The 15,030-nt window shown below is 40.1% G+C and overlaps 1 protein-coding gene across 1 annotated transcript in view; it reads left to right on the forward strand.

Annotated features, from left to right (window-relative positions):
- GRIN3A (glutamate ionotropic receptor NMDA type subunit 3A) overlaps positions 1-15,030 on the forward strand; it is a 170,471-nt gene that overhangs the window by 122,191 nt on the left and 33,250 nt on the right. Inside the window, exon 6 of the mRNA XM_003312211.6 lies at positions 4,129-4,280. Coding sequence (XP_003312259.3) covers positions 4,129-4,280 — 152 coding nt within the window. The remainder of the gene's footprint in view (positions 1-4,128; positions 4,281-15,030) is intronic.

Consider the following 15,030-nt stretch of genomic DNA (forward strand, 5'->3'; position numbering starts at 1 on the left):
TTTTATTTTTTAACGTATACCTCATTTCACTCATGCCACCATAAACTTCTTATGGACAGACTCTGTGTCTGCTTTAACTTGGTAACCTCCATAGCATATGAAGGAGTGCCTGACACAGAATAAGCACTCAACACATGTTTATGGAATTAATCAGTAGATGAATAGGTGAGCAATAAATGCTTATCAAATGAAAAACAATTCTGCCATGATTACATTAATGTGGGTTGGAATGATTAGCTTTAAGAGGATTTTAGGAGAAACAATTAGTGAGTGTCTTTGCTAGTGAATTTTCTCATACATATAATCATATACAAGTTAGACTTGTTCTCACACTATTTCTATATAACTTATTGAAAAGCTTGTAAGTAAAATCTGCCTGTGAATAATGTATATTTATGTTTACCAGAAACAAACCAACAGTTTAGATTATTGTGTTTTTTAAATGAATTACCTGGTTTAAGGCATTACATCGATGTGCATATAGTGTTGAGGTCTGCATTAAAGGGAAAGAAATAAGTATTTCCTTGACATGGTCTCATATTGTAATGGACATGGTGGGAAGAGCATTGGTTTTAGAATCAAACAGACCTACTTTAAAATACTAGCTTTGCCAACTACTAGCTATGTGACCTTGGCAGTTTATTTATTCAATCTTTTTTTTTTTTTTTTTTTTTTTTTGAGTCAGAGTCTTGCTCTGTCGCCCAGGCTGGAGTGCAGTGGTGCAATCTCAGCTCACTGCAAGCTCCACCTCCCGGGTTCATGCCATTCTCCCGCCTCAGCCTCCCAAGTAGCTGGGACTACAGGCGCCCGCCACCACGCCCGGCTAATTTTTTGTATTTTTAGTAGAGACGGGGTTTCACCGTGTTAGCCAGGATGGTCTCCATCTCCTGATCTCGTGATCCGGCCACCTTGGCCTCCCAAAGTGCCGAGATTACTGGCGTGAGCCACTGCGCCCGGCCCTTTTGTTCCTTTTTTAATGCAGATACACAATCTTTTTCTTTTTAAAAAAAAAAAAAAAAAGGCTTGAGATGTGTGTATAACCAATAAAAGAGATGAAATAACGCATAAAAAACTGAGTTTTAATGGATTGTATTTTTTTCTAATAACATTATTTGTTGCTTAACAATAGGAAGTCAAGAAAATAATGACAATGTCAAAAGCATGATTAGAATTTTCCATTCAAAGAGCTATTTTGAGTGCCTGTTTTATGCCTAGTAGTTTTGGTTTGAAAGGCAGGACTGAAAACAAAAGAGTTTGGATGGGTAGCTTTTGATTCCGCTGATGTTATTGTTAAATAACATTTTAAAATATAATGGGTAATTTATTAGAAGGAAGTAATCAGCTTTCTTTAGAAACATAATGAATGCTGTTGCCAATTCAACTGCACAAACATTTATTCAGGACTTATTTGCACATCATGCACAATACTAGGCACAAGCATATAATAGTCACTGATTCACTGACTCACTCACATATTCATTTATTCATTCACTCACTCATTCATGCAACAAATACTCCCTGAGTAAATAGGCACCATGTTAAGTGGTCAGGACTTAGCAGTGACCAAGGTGGATATGGTCTCTGCTGTAATGGAATGTATACTCTACAGGGGAGACAGATATTAAACAAGACACAGCATAATTATTATTTCATTACAATTGAGATAGGCACCATAAGGGAGAACTGGGCCATATAAGAACAAAGTGTAGGAGAACTTGCTACTATCTGATAGGAGTGGGTTGATGGTTAGGATAATTAGCCAGGTTTGCCGAATATCAATGTGTTTTTCCTCCCTGGGTCAATAGTTTTCAACAACAACAACAGATCGTGGCACACAGCTTGGTTAAATCATCCTTGGATTCTAATAATAAGTACTAGGACATACTGGGCTCTACTGTGCGCCAAGCACTATTCTACATGAATCCCTACATGAAACCACGCCAGAATGTGTATCACTTGGAGACTTAAAGATTGAATAAATAGGCCGGGCGCAGTGGCTCATGCCTGTAATCCCAGCAATTTGGGAGGCCGAGGCAGGTGGATCACGAGGTCAGGAAATCGAGACCATCTGGCTAACACGGTGAAACCCCGTCTCTACTAAAAATACAAAAAATTAGCTGGGTGTGGTGGCGGGCGCCTGTAGTCCCAGCCACTCAAGAGGCTGAGGCGGGAGAATGGCGTGAACCCGGGAGGCGGAGCTTGCAGTGAGCCGAGATCGAGACTCTGTCTCAAAAAAAAAAAAAAAAAAAAAAAAAGGAACAAAAATCAGTGTTCTTGAAATTGAATTGTAAGCTAGAATAATTATAGGAGGTATTTGTTTCCATTAAGTATCTTTGGATGCTTGACAATCTTTTAGTCTTTATCCATGAAAAATGAACTATATTTTTAATCTCTCTTCCTCAATCATGTTGAAGGCAAAAAAAAAGTGTTTGGGTTTTTTTTTTTTTACTATTCTGTCCAATAGCTAAAACAAAATGTAGCTAATTAGCTTCTTTGACATGGCTCAGCAAAGAGATTAACAGTATAGTAACATTTTGGAAAGCAAGTAAAGCCACACAGTGTGAGGATACAGAGTCTAAGCTGACTAATAAAACTCTGACAACAAATTAACTCCATTTTCCATTTTTATGTTCCTCCCTCATTCCTTCCCCTGCCTCCCTTGCCCTGCATTACCACCACCCTTTCATTTATTTTATCCTTGGTTTTGTTAAAAATAATAATAATAAGTATTATCACAGGCTGGGCACGTGGCTCATACCTGTAATCCCATCACTTTGAGAGGCTGAGGTGAGTGGACTGGTTGAGTCCAGGAGTTCAAGACCAGCCTGGGCAACACGGTGAGACCCTATCTCAACAAAAAATACAAAAATTAGCCAGGGTGGTGGTGTGTGCCTGTGGTTCCAGCTACTTGGGGGGCTGAGCCGGGAGGATCACTTGAGCCCAGGAGGTCAAGGTTGCAGTGAGCCATGATGGCACCATGGCACTCCAGCCTGGGCAACAGAACAAGACCCTGTCTCCAAAAAAAAAAAAAAAAAAAAAAAAAAAAGTATCACATATATATGCATATATATGTATTCCTAAAACTATATTGTTTGGTTTTGAATGTTTTAATATTTACACAATGAATTCATGCTGCAAGTAATCTTCTGACACTGACCTTTTTCACTCAATGGCATATTACTAAGGATCATCCATATTGTTGCCTCTAGTTCTAGTTCATATAGTTTTGATTATGTAATATTCCATCTGTGCAAATAGTCCACGGTTTCATTACTCATTCTCTTGCCAAAGAACATTTGGGTTGTTTCCAATTTTTGCTATTATGAACAGTTCCTCTAAGAACATTTTCGTACATATCTCCTGATATGCTTGTGGAGGAGATCTTTGGGAATGGACTCAGGAACAGAATTGCTGGTCTTAAAATATGTCAATGTTCAACCATATAAAATAATACCAAACTGCTTTCCAAAATGTTTGTATCAATTTTCAGTTTGTATTACAGCAAGCAATATATAAATAATCTTACTGATCCTCATCTTCTTTAACACTTAGTATTACTTCTTATTTATTTATTTTTGGACAATTTAAGTTGATTTTTATAAATTCCTGTTTATATTTTAGTTCTCATACTGTATTGTTTATTCACATGGTTTTATTATATTATTCAAAAATTAAAAATAAATTTAAAAAGTAAGAGAGGGTCATGCATTAACACCAATAAGAGAATGTCATCAACCACAGACTAAGATTAATCTGATTTTGTACATTTAAGGTTCAGAAGAGGGGTTCTGGAAGAGGTAGATAGGAAATCCTAGCCCTGATAAAGACCTCAAAGATTGCCTCTAAGGAATGTCTTAATGGGAAAGGCAGAAGATCTTAAAATTTTTCACTAATGCACTGTGCACAGCCCATTCCTCTCCTTTTCCAACTCAATTCATCTACTCAGAGATGCAGCTGATTTAAGGGTAATCATGACTAGGAATGTCTTTGAGTGCTTTGAAAGAAAGATGATGAAAACTCATCACGCCCTTTTTTTGGTCTGATGGCAGTATCACACAAATATGTACTGTGGTGGCAATCTCTCAGGAAGGGTGTAAAAAACTCATCTGAGATTGTATTTTCTTCTAGGATACGGCATTGGCCTCCCACCCAACTCACCATTGACCTCCAACATATCCGAGCTAATCAGTCAATACAAGTCACATGGGTTTATGGATATGCTCCATGACAAGTGGTACAGAGTGGTTCCCTGTGGCAAGAGAAGTTTTGCTGTCACGGAGGTATGGAAAGACTGTTGAAAATGGTGACACGTTGTATAGCTGTACCTCAGAGAACATAAGGAAATGCTATTACTTGTGCCTCATCATCTAGGTTATTGCATTTACTAGACTCTTGCATAATATTTGGATTATTTTTTACTTTGTCCAAAAAGCGTCCATTCCTATAGGAATTTACAGGGAAGTGGGTTTGTCTTAGTTTTAAATGCGATGCTATTTTGATGAGTAAATATCTAAATTTCTACTTTTCCCCATAACCTCTATCCACAAGTGCAGAAGAAATGCTGTTCTGAATTACAGCAATAGTATCTGAGATTGACATGAACAGTGTTTGATTTAATCGTTAATTGAGGGACATGATGTGTACTTCAAAATATCCTGCAAAATCTAATCAAAACATTGCTAACTTACCAGTGGTTACCACCTAAAGATAAAGCCTTTATGGATGTAGAAAAATAGACATACCTTAGCGAGTACTTCTTAGATTACAGAGTCATAGATTTTTGAAACTGAAAACAATCAATTCCCTTCTTTTATAGTTAGGAAAAGAATACCCAGAGATAATCAGTGGTTTCTCTAAGGCACACGAATAATCAGAATCTCTTTCTATTGCAGTACTCTGACTTTACAATGTAATTAGAAAGAAACCTATAAAATAAGGCAGAAATTGGATGATTAAAATTGGAGACTGGAAGGTATAACCAGAGTCACAGGCTCAGATATTTAAAAGAGGAGCCAAATATACCTGAACAAGGTCAGCCTGACAATTTAAAAAAAAAAAAAAAAAAACCCACCTAAAGTGAATAATAATGGTTTCAAGTAGTCTCTATTTGCCAAGAACTCCCAAAGTTGTATTTCAACACAGACCCTTCTTCTGAGCTCCAGGCCATATATCCACCTTCCTATTTGACATCTCCACTTGAATATCCTCCAGGCATCTCAAATTTAACTTGTCAAAAGCTGAACCTTGATCTTCCCTCCTAAATCTATTTTTCCTCCTGTGCCTCACATCTTGGTAATGGCTCCTCTGGCCATCTAGTTACTCATTCTGGAAACTGGCAAGGATCCTTAATGCCTCCCACATCTCATCTTCCACATTCATCAACAAGCCCTGTCTTTTCCTTCTATAAAATATGCCTCGAATATGCCCATTTATTGTCATCTCCACTGTTGTCACTCGAGTCCAAGCCATCATTCTTCACCTGGACCACTATAAAAGTCTCCTAACTAGTTCTCTGCTATCACTCCTGCCTCCTCAAATTTGTTTTCCATGTGGCAGATCATTCTTCTGCTTAGAAGCCTGCAGTGGCCTCCCATGTTAATGGGACAAAAATCTGAAACGTTGGCATAGCCCACAATGCCCTGTGGGACCTGGCCCTGCCCACCTCCCAGCCTCATCCCAGCCACTTTCCTCTTGGCTTCCCTGCACAGGCTGTTGCCTCCTCTTCCTCAAATACTCCATCCTCTGACACTTGCTCAGCTGAATCCTTTATATTATAAACTTCCAGCTGAAATCTCCCCTCTTCAGACTCTGATAATCCCAGACCAATATGAATCATATCTCCCTTCATAATCTCATATATCTCACATTATGTCATAGCACTTGTCATAATTTATAAATCATACTATTTCTAAACATATACTCAATTGAGTTTTTGTTTTAGTGTGTCCCTTCATTAAACTGTGAGAGCTTGGTGAGGGACAAAGATTTTGTTTACAATTGTATTGTCAATGTCTCATATATAGCAGCACTCAGTAAGTGATTGTGGAATAAAGAATTAGAGAAATTGAACAGCATACCTGAGAAAACATTGGGGAGCAGAAGGCAAAAGCATACATCGGGAGTGAAATTGGTAGTGTACTGGGACAAATAGCATACCCCCAAAATTAATGTCTACCTAGAACTTCAGAATGTGACCTTATTTGGAAATAGGGTCTTTGAAAATGTAGTTAGTGAAGTTAAAAGGAGGCCATACTGTAGTCAAGTGGGCCCTAAATTCAATTATGGGTATCCTTATAAGGAGACCCTGTGGAGAGACATACAGGGAAAAAGTCCACGTGACAACAAAGACAAAGACTGGAGCATGCAGCTACAAGCCAAGGAAATGCTAAAGATTGCCAGCAATCCTCAGAAGCTAGGAGAGAAGCATAAAACAGGTTGTCCCTCAGAGCCTCCAGAGGAACTAACCCTGCTGACACCTTGATTTCAGACTTTTGGCCTCCTAAGCTGTGAGGTAATACATTTCTGGTTTTTTTGTTTGGTTGGTTGGTTTTTTTTTTTTTGAGACAGACTCTCACACTGTAACCCAGGCTGGAGTGCAGTGGCATGATGTAGGCTCACTGCAAGCTCCGCCTCCCAGGTTCACACCATTCTCCTGCCTCAGCCTCCTGAGTAGCTGGGACTACAGGTGCCCACCACCACACGTGGCTAATTTTTTGTATTTTTAGCAGAGACAGGGCTTAACCATGTTAGCCAGGATGGTCTTGATCTCCTGAGTTCATGATCTGCCCGCCTTGGCCTCCCAAAGTGCTGGGATTACAGGCATGAGCCACCGCGCCTGGCTAAATTTCTGTTGTTTTAAGCCAGCCTCTTCCTCAAATACTCCATCCTCTGACACTTGCTCAGCTGAATCCTTTATATTATAAACTCCCAACTGAAATCTGTTTTTTACATTTGTCACATCAGCCCTAGGGAACTAATACAGATAGATGATAGACATCTAGATGATAAGGATAAAAATGTAGATAGATAGATGATAGATAGATAGATAGATAGATAGATAGATAGATAGATAGATAGATAGATAGATGCAAGCTGGTCAATGCCCTTGGTAATTAAATTTACTTCTGATTATCCTGGAAGCCATGACAAAAAGAAACATAGGATGGGTTGGAAATTTTTTTAATTGGAAAAAGAAGAAGTTAACCTATATTTAGTTCTAGATTCTAAAATAATTCTTTTTGAAAAATGGCATTGAGTAAGAGAGTTAGCAATGTTTACAAGATGCAAAAACATTTCTCCTCTGGATAACTTTTATATTGATCAAACATTTGAAGGAAGCATAGAGGAAAATGGGGACTTAGGGAGCTAGCACGTCTGTTTCCTACCATGTAATAGAAACTGTACCCAGAGCGTAGTTCTCACTATGACCCTGTAAGGTAGACATTTTTATCTTTATTTGGAGAGATTTGTGTGGCTTTTCCTAAAAGAAATGAACTTGGGCCTATACCAGTCAATTGAGTTAATTCAACCAAGGAAGGAAACAAACCAGTTGCCTAACCTGTGCCAAATAACAATCACTTGGTGTTTTCTATCATTTGTTGTGACCATAGCTGACTCAAGTCAACATCTTCAAGTGATTCAGAATTGACAGCAAGACAAGGCTGGGTGCAGTGGCTCATGCCTGTAATTCCAGTGCTTTGGGAGGCCAAGGCAGGCAGATCATTTGAGCCCAGGAGTTCAAGACCAGACTGGGAAATGCAGTGTGACTCTATCTTTACAAAAAAGATTTTTAATTTAAAAAATTTGAGAGCAAAGCATTAAGAGAAAAGGAGCCTCCCAATCCTGTCCCCAAAGCCAGCATTACTGAATGATTTTAACCTCCCTTATCACATACAAGCCTCTAGGCTATTGTCATTTCAGAGGATCATCTGACCAAGACTTCAGCTGAAGGGACCATGTGATTCCTAGGTGGAGGAGGACCTAAGGACAGACAGCTCTGCGGACTCAGAACCTAACTCTACCTGGACACACAGAAGCGAACACACTATTGGAGACTTACCAACACAATTATTAATATAAACCTATGTCAAATTTATTCCAAAGTAAAAGTAACTAACCTAAAACAAGATACATTTGAAGCCATACATTTCTGGATTTGAATCCTGTCTCTACTATTAACAGCTGAATTACTTAACTGCTCTTAAGTCTGAGTCTCCTCATCTATGAATGGGTATGATAAAATCTGCCATCCCATTTTGTTCTAAGAATAAGAGGTCATTTATGGAAGCACAGCATGGTGAATAGTAAATAATAGAAGTACTAATTCTTCCTCTGCCTACATTAGGATATCTTCAGGTGTCTTTCTATGGCTCTTTTCAAAGTAAAGAAATATTACCAGAAACCCTCCATTAGATTTCCTCATATTTCATTGGCCAAAATTATATCTTCTGCCTATGTCTAAGCCTATCATTGGTGAGGGAATGGGTTCACCATGATGGATTAGGCCAATCATGATTCATCCCCTAGCATTGGCAATTGCACAGCCTCCCTTGAAACACAGGGTCAAATCACGAAGCGTGAAGGCCTAAACAAAAGCAGGGTTCCCTTAGGAAGGGAGAGACAGAAGAATACATGTTGAATAAGCATCCAACCACTTCTACTCTCACTCTGCAGACTTTGAAAGCTGCTTCTTCTCTCATCCCACCTACCACTAGCCATCTGCACAATGAGGTATTTTGATTTAATCGTCTGCAAAGCAAGTCCTCCCAGCTTTGATACAGTGATTCTGGCTTCCCTTAATATTATCCTAAAATATGAATATTCAGTATTCTATACAATATAGTATGATGGTTAGAAACGTGGACTTGGAAGACAGTTCTATATTTTAATCCCAGCTCTACCAACTGTGATACCAGGACATATTATTTGAGCATTCTGAGGCTCAGCTTCTACAAACTGGGGAGATAGTCATATATACTTTATAGGATTGTGGTAAAAATGAAGTTCGATAGTGCTTTTCAAATATTGAGCGTATTCCTACATATGATAACCACACAGTTACCCATGTTCTTAAGGATTATGAGGTTTCACCATATATGTTACAGGGCTATATGGATTTATCAGCAATTTCAAACAAAATCAAGTATAGACCAAAAAAAAAAGATGTTTTGAAAAACAAGTGAAAGCCATAAACTGTTGAGATGATGCATCTAAAATACAGCAAAATTTTTTCCATTGCAGTTTTTAACAGGCCAAATTCAGGGGAACGGCAGTTGGGAAATTCTAGATGTAGTCAGCTGGAAGCATTGAATAAAAGGCTAATATCAGGATCAAGTTGTGCTTGTCCAGGCAACGTTGGGCCCACATTCCAGGTCAGCTAAATTTGAAAGAGAACTAGGAATGAGAAGAATGGAGGAAAGTTGTGTCCTTACTGGAACTTCAGGGACAGAAATAACAGAGTTCCGGTAACATCAGTGTGTGTAGAGATAGGAGGGCCACACACACACAGAACTCTTCTTCCTCAGGGATGGTGGTCGGCTGTATGGTGTATCCTGGTCTATGGAATAGGAAACTATTTTGTAATGATGCTTACCTGGGTACATTTAAACAGCAATGCATATTCTTGTGTGACATTTTTGTTTTGAACAACCTAAGACAGAATTTCAGGATTGTCCTCACATAACCTAAAGATAGAATGTAATTAAATGAAACCAATCTTCAGTTCATTGACTGAGCTTGGTCTTCTCTGCGCAAACACCCTCTGCCTGCTGGATTTCCCATTGCTCAATACACTAAGTCTCAAACGGCTATTTTTTTCTTAACTTTCTCCCAGAAAAGGTCAGAAGGAGAAAGCATAATTATTAATGCTTCGCTTGCCATCCCTTTTGCTTCAAATGTCATACACTGCCGGGCTCTGTTAGTGTGGGGAACCAGGATTAGCTTTGAAATCAGACAAGCCATCCTTGAAGCCTACTTCAACCACCAACTTACTTTTGGCGAGTGCCTTAATCCAGCTCAGCTTTAGCTTCTTCATCTCATCAGTGGCTCTTGTGTGAAGTAAATAAAATGATGGTCTCATACACACGGCCCTCCTCCTTCTCCCTGCTCAGGGGGTGGAGTGCAAGGCACAGTGCGGAAGAACCAGGTATATACTCCGGATGGTTCCCCTCCCAACAGGTGCCCCTGACACCTGAGGATTCCATTTTTCGGTTTACTTTTTACCTTACATAGCATTTTGCTAGTTACAGTTCCTGTGTAAGTCTGTTGCTATAGAGCAATTAAACACTCTCTTTCACTCTGAAAAAAATTCTAGTTTAGACAACAAATTATATGGTGACCTAGTAATAGAATTACTAGGTGCCTTTTTCCCTCATTTCTAGCAGTTGGACATTAATACTTGGCCCAATGTGAGAACCTTGACCTATTCACCTTCCATCTCTTTGTAGCCCCAGAGCTATCTAGCCACAGTTTCTCTGGAAGATAAACTCACTTTTTTTTCCCCTGAATTCCAGGGCTTTATCTGCTCTCCAGAGTCACTTAGGAAATTGCAGGTCCAATTCTGCCGACCAGACTCTGGCAATTTTCAAAGAGGAATTTTAAATTGACCTCAGATGTTTCCCCACATTCCTCCCTGCACACCTGTGCCTCTGCCCACAGTGAACTCATTGTCAATCAGTGCCATTAGGGAAAACATATGGCAGGGTGTAAATTTCCTTCGTTTTCTTTTGACTCAGCAAAAAAAAAAAAAAATGTAATTTTTTTCAACTCCCCAAGTGAATTTAAGAGCTCCAGAGCAAGAGTTTTGTGACATCGGTTATTTGCAAACCAGGAAAGCAAGGCAGCAGACCACAGTTTAGCAACCTCTAAAATTCTTCAAGGGATTACTAACATATCCAGATGATAACTTCTTTCTTTTTGCAAGCCTCCTTTAAATGATAGTTTGAATAATGCACTTTTTACCAAATGGAACTAGTCAGGAAGAAAGAGGAAACAGTGGTCTTGGTGGGGAGCAGATAGAACACTCCAATGATCAAAGGAGAATTTTAAAGAAACTGTTTGCTAAAGTATGATTTAAGGAAACCAGGTAAGATACTACAGTCTCCCAGGGCAGGTGAAGTGAGGGAGCCATTACCACATCTAGGTTCAAAGGGAAGAATTAAGAGACCTATTTTTAGAACCCAGGGAGAAATAGGAGAGGGCTTCCTAAGAGCCTTGGCCATTTGACCAGGGGTACAGCCATCCAACAGTGACCTGCCTGGAAGAGACCCAGGGAATAAATACCTGAGTTTGGTCTCCTCCTACCCTTGCATCTTCTACCTCAGGTCCAGGGAGCCTGTCGATATGGTGCAGAGAGGTCCGCTTCCCAGGGCACAAAGCAGGAGGAAGAAAGATGGGGAGTCGATCTGGAAGGGCAGAAGAATGTCCAGCACTGTCCCTCATGGCAGATGAATGTGGGATGGGGTCAGCCACAGAAAAGTGGCCGCAACCCAACTGTCTGAGAGTGTGCAGCCTCTGCACTTCCAGACAGGGGTCCAGCCTGCAGGGAGAGAGACCATGCCCTTGCACTTGTTGGGAAGGAGAGAGAAGTACAATCAAGTCCACTTAAATGACCCTGGTCTTGGGAGTCAGACCACCCTGGCTCTCCCATCACTAGGAGGAGGCAGTTCTATGTCCTTGGGAAAATTACCTAACCTCTCTGAGCCTCAGTTTAATGCATATCTTACTTGATTGTTACAAGATTTTCTTGCTGAATCCAGGGATCTCCTCCGTTGTTATTGAGTACTGAGGGAAACAAATACATACTAAGCAAGAAACCAAACATTAGAGTGAAAGCTCTAACCTTGGAACCCAGAGACCTTGATTGCATGGGATAGGGAAAAAGAGAAGCATATTTTGAAACAGTCCAAAAGTAAATCATTAAACTCTCCAGTGATTTTATTATCAGGGGAAGTGCGCAGCAGGAAACAGTACCCCATATCTGAACTTTCCCCATCTTTTGCCTCACCCTATTCCTGAAACCACCAGCCTCCATCTGACCTTCAGTCCATTCTTGACCTTTCCTATCCTCCCCCAGCCTTTACCTTCACCCACTAAAAGATGGATCCAAAGGGCACGGATGGAGTGAAGATGTCTATTAACCTCGTTATGAGGTAGTTTCAAAAATGGAAGTTTAAATGGTTTGTTTTTAAGGAGCATGGTATAGGTGCAAAAGTAAAAGTAACCATGGTATCAAAACATCCACATTAAAATGTCATGAACACAAATTGCTTAACCTCCCTGACTTCCCTACACTGCAAAACTGAGATATTTTATGTTTCTGGCTTGGTATAAAGAATAGAGATCACATACATCAAAGTGCTGACACACAGTAGGTGCTGAATGGATAGTGTTAATCATATTTGTCCTGACCCTGCTGCGAACCAGTTCCATGACCTTTGACAAATCACTTCACTTCTGTAAACTTGTTTCTTTGCCTTAAAATAAAGGACCATGTACCATGGCCAGCAAAGAGACGCTGTGATTCTCAAGTAGGATTGTTTAAGAGGATTCCTGGCCTAACTAATTGAAGATATGGGTCCCGGGGCACAGAGGAGGGCAGTGGACTGACCGGCCTCCAGCCTGGGCTCCCCATCCCTGGCCAGGGACCCAGACTTGATTCCCAAGGACCACCAAAATGCATATGTGATATATTAATATGTGTTTACCTATTAATATTTATTGAGAAAATGGAGTTCTCTCACAGCAGATCCATTCTTTCCTCTGTTAACTTCTTGGAAGGGGAAAGGGAAGGGTTAGTCAACTATACATTGAAAGCCAAAGGGAATCCCACAAGTCACATTGAGAAGCTTCAATGCCAGTCAGTTTTTTCTGACCAGTTTATCTTTAATTCATATTAAAAACTCAAAGGGAATGGTTAGAGCAGTGGGGGACAGCAGTTTTAATGCAGTATTTTCTGCTCTTGACAGCTAGCCCACATCTCAACACCCTCCTGCCCCTTTCTCATTCCTACCCCTTTTCTCTTTTCCATTTAAAATGTCACTGTCTGCTCTTCAACCTGATGAAAGTTATGGGGAGGCAAGGAGAGTTAATGACTGTAGATTGCTTTAAATTGAAAACTCGTGTATATCAAGAGCCACCTTGACAGCTGAGTGCTTTCCTTAGAATAGCCTAAGTAATTAAGTTTAATATTTAAGCCAAGCATAAGGTCAGATGGAACCTATCCAGGTAGTATGTTCTGAAAACCCGAAGAAGCACAAAGTTGTCCGTGTATTCTTTTATGACATGGAGTAAAATTAGGTCTGAAGAAAGGGAAGCCAGTCTGAGAAAGACCTCATCTTCATCTGTCTTGCTACAAGAACAATTTCCAAATATTTTGCTTCCTTTCTTCCTGTCTTTCTTTCCCTTTTCTTCCCTGTCTTTCTTTTCCTTCCTTTCCTTCATTCCTTCCCTTTCTTTCTCTCTTTCTCCCTCCTTCCCTTCCTTCCTTCCTTTTCTTTCTCTTCCTTTCTCCCATCCATCCATTAGCGAACATGTGTTGAATTCCCACGTACCATGTCCCATGCTGGGTGCAGCCAATGCAGAGATGAATACAGAGCTCACAGGCAGAGAGCTCATAGGAGCTCAAGAGAGACTTGTGAAAAATACCCAATTCCACACCGCCACAGGGGCAGCAATAGATGAAGATATAAGGTAAGCCGTGACACAAACAAGGCCATAATTCACACATGGAAGAGCTAGAAGGAATCAAAGCAGGCTTCCTGGAGGAGGTAACCCCTGTAGCGGAAGAAGCCTCCAGGCAAAACCAGAGTAAAACACTGAGGCATGAAATTGTAAGCAATGCAATTTGGCCTTGCCCTTCAAAGACACTGCACCCAATCATACTGGATTGACAGAATTGTATGCCCTCTTAATAGGGCCCCTTCCTGAGGGATTCTAAAATTACAGGTGGCTGCTTTCTTTGGCCCGCTTGTTATCCAGTCACAGGTGAACCCACAAGTAAATTATAGGCCTTTACTTTTCCTGTGCTCGGGCTTGTAGCTTCCCTACTACCTCCTCAAAGGCAGGGACATCTTTTCTAGTCTTATATGGAAGGCAGTCTAGAATACAGAAGAATTTCAGCTCTGGAAGCAACATACCAGGATTTGACTCCCAGCTCCACCACTGTGTGTCTATGCAAGCTGTGCAACTTCCAAAACTTCAGATCTTCCTCCAAACCCGGGAATAATAATAGGGCCTGCCTGAAAGTGTGAAATATATTTAATGAGATCGTTTATGGCGAACACCTGGCTTGACAAATGTTCTCCTTTCCTGATTATAGAACCATGCACACAGAAAAAATATATATATTTGGTGAATAATAAGCATAGACAAGAAATTACAGTTGGTGCACCCACCCTCTTAGGCCCATCTTGGTCCCATCTCGAAAAAAAGCAGGAGCATCTTATCATTACAAGCATCTTCTAACTCCGAGATAAACACTCTTTTATGTATTGCTTACGTATGTTATAGAACCAAATAATTTTTTATTGCAAAATGAGAAATGCATGATTCTGGAATTTTCTACTTTTCAAAGTGCTGGTTTAACTAACTTTTGTAGTGTTGTGTTCTTTCTTTCCTCTAGCTCAGTGTCTGAGTGGGAAAAAGTGAAGATGCTTTATACAAACCATTAGACTGCACTTAAAACAGATCTTTATGGAAACAATGGTAACTTGGTCTTTGCATGTAGTCAATTGTATTTCGAAGTTAGGCTCCTGTGTGAACAGGCCCAAGACCTACAATTCTCTAGTCTTGTTTTCCCCTCCCTCCATATCATCACAAGATTAGGGCTGCTTCTCTATTGCTTTCTGGCTACTATAAATAACACAAGTTTGGATTCTGAGAGAAGGAAAACTAATTTCAGCAAGTGTCTCCTTCACCCTTGCTAATGACCAAGTAAACAGACCTCTCGGAATAAGAGTCCCCTCTTTTATATGCCAGAGATACTTGGGCATAAATTACACCCAAGACCACATACTGTTAAGAGTTCTTGCT

Source organism: Pan troglodytes, chromosome 11 (assembly GCF_028858775.2).
Source record: "Pan troglodytes isolate AG18354 chromosome 11, NHGRI_mPanTro3-v2.0_pri, whole genome shotgun sequence".
Classification (NCBI taxonomy): domain Eukaryota; kingdom Metazoa; phylum Chordata; class Mammalia; order Primates; family Hominidae; genus Pan; species Pan troglodytes.